This window comes from Macrobrachium nipponense, chromosome 27, assembly GCF_015104395.2.
Source record: "Macrobrachium nipponense isolate FS-2020 chromosome 27, ASM1510439v2, whole genome shotgun sequence".
NCBI classification, from domain to species: Eukaryota; Metazoa; Arthropoda; class Malacostraca; order Decapoda; family Palaemonidae; genus Macrobrachium; species Macrobrachium nipponense.
This window is the reverse complement of record NC_087216.1, coordinates 75,756,557-75,759,056: the sequence shown is the minus strand read 5'-3', so window position 1 is coordinate 75,759,056 and position 2,500 is coordinate 75,756,557. Positions and strand designations below refer to the sequence as shown.

At 36.4% G+C, this 2,500-nt stretch overlaps 1 protein-coding gene across 1 annotated transcript in view; it reads right to left on the bottom strand.

The window, feature by feature from the left end:
- The window catches only part of LOC135201095 (sodium-coupled monocarboxylate transporter 1-like), a 16,825-nt gene that overhangs the window by 12,973 nt on the left and 1,352 nt on the right, over nucleotides 1-2,500 (bottom strand). Inside the window, exon 1 of the mRNA XM_064229989.1 lies at nucleotides 1,653-2,500. This exon is cut by the window's right edge and continues 1,352 nt beyond it. Within this exon, the coding sequence (XP_064086059.1) occupies nucleotides 1,653-1,875 (223 nt within the window). The 5' untranslated portion in view covers nucleotides 1,876-2,500. The remainder of the gene's footprint in view (nucleotides 1-1,652) is intronic.

The following is a 2,500-nucleotide window of genomic DNA, read 5'->3' as shown; positions in this document are numbered from 1 at the left end:
TAAGAACGATTTAGATGTCAAAAGTAGGTAATACCTCCTAATGACTGTAGGCCTATACATGGGTCTATAACACCTCCTAATGTCTATACATAGGTCTATGATACCTCCTGATAACTGTGGGACTATACATAGGTCTATAATGCCTCCTAATGTCTATATACAGAGACCTATAATACCTCCTAATGATTATAGTTCTATACATGGGTCTATAACACCTCCTAATGATTATAGGCCATTACATAGGTCTATAATACCTCCTAATGTCTATACATAGGTCTATGATACCACCTGAGAACTATAGGCTTAAACATAGGTCTATAAGGTCTGCTAATGACTGTAGCCTATACATAGGCCTATAATGCCTCCTAATGATTATAGACCTATACATAAGTCTACAGAACCTCGTAATGCCTATATACATAGGTTCATAATACATCCTGATGACTATATATATATATATATATATATATATATCTTATATATCTATATATATATATATATATATGATATATATATATATATATATATATATATATATATATATATATATATGTAGTCTATCCATCTTTTCGTGCAAAAAACATTTGTCGAATTTTGTGAAAAACAAAACCTACCCGTTTCAAGTTTCAACAACATCTCTCACTTTTCCTTCTTCTTCTTCTTCTTCTTCTTCTTCTTCTTCTTCTTCTTCTCTTTCTTAAAAAGTCATTGTGAGATACGATTTTCACTCTTGTTATAAAGTAAACACAATTGATTTATGTCAGCAGCGTTCTCCAGCCATGGGCAGTATTCAGTGAGTAACCAAGGATTTGTGGGGGTTGGGGGTTTAGGGGGGTTGGGGGCAGTGTTAGTTGGCGAACCAGCCTTCTTACCCCTGCAGCAACCCCTCCCTCCTACCCCAAATATATCCTCGAGGAAAAAATAACTCAACAATGACATTTCAGAATTCACGAGATTAAAAATGAAATCGGGGAAGGTACAATAGGGCAATATAACCTTTTTAGCCCAATTGATAATTGGATATAATATAACCTTTACTTTGGAGGCTTCTTACGACAATATAACCTTTTTAACCCAATTGATAATTGGATATAATATAATCTTAATAGGCTTTATAAGAAAATATAACCTGTTAAGGCCAATTGATAACTGGTTATAATATAACCTTTAATGTAGAGGCTTTCTAAGGCCATATAACCTTTTCAGCTTAATTGATAATTGGATGTAATATAACCTTTACTTTAGAGGTCATTCTAAGGCAATATATCCTTTGTAGCTTTATTGATAATTGGATACTAATATAGCCTTTACTTTAGAGGCTTCTTAAGACAATATAACCTTTTCAGCTTAATAGATAATTGGATATAATATAATCTTCATAGGCTTTTTAAGACAATATAACCTATTGAGGCCAATTGACAACTTTACTTTAGAGGCTTTCTAAGGCAATATAACCTTTTCATCTTAATTGATAATTGAATATAATATGATAATTATTTCAGAGGCTTTCTAAGGCAATATAACCTTTACAGCTTAACTGATAATTGGATATAATATGACCATTAATTTATAGGCATTCTTAAGACAATATAACCTTATTACATCTCATTTTTTTTAAAGAATAATCAACGTGACAATTCCTTTCGTCTTACCTAGAATGGATATGGCCGAGATGAGTCCTCCCAAAAGCGATATAGCCACAGGTATTGGCGACATCTGCCTCCCGCCGAGGAGGAAGTCCAAGGTCGTGCTGTTGCCTCGCCCCCTGAGGGCGCTGTAGATCCCTATGCCCAGGGACACCACCAGCAGCAGAGAGAAGAGGACGTAGTCCACGGCCCCTAAACTCTTCGACTGCAGAGTCTCGATTTCGTCCATCTCTTCTTCTGCAGGAGCGTCGCGCCCTTGGGCTTTTGAGGTAATGGTATATTTCTTAGGCAGGGAGGCCGGTGGAATGGGCAGTCCGGTGCACTTATCTAGCCCAGGCCCGGAGGAAGAAGGAAATGGAACCGAGAAGGGGTACAAAGGTTGCCCAGACCAGAATGGAGCTACTAAAGGAACTGATAAGGGGTAAAAAGGTTGTCCAGACCAGTGGGGAGCTACAAAAAGAATCAAGGAACACTGAGGATGGAAGGGAGTTCGGGAGCTACTTTTCGTAGAGAAAATGTGGGAAGAGGTGGACTGACAGGTTTTCCTAAGAAAGAATTTGAGGACTTTCAAAGAATTGTCTGGCTGCACTTTTTTCTTCAAAGGGTAAACTTTTGCTTTTGTTGCACAAGTTGGTAAAAAAATGCGCAATTTGGTGAATATTGGACAATTTAGTAAAAAATTGGACAATTTGGTAAAAATTGCACAGTTTGGTAAAAAAAATGCACAATTGGATGAAAATTGTACAATTTGGTGAATGTTGGACAATTTGGTAAAAAAATGCACAATTTGGTGAAAATTGCACAATTTGGTGAAAAAATTGTACAATTTGGTGAAAATTGCACAATTTGGTGAA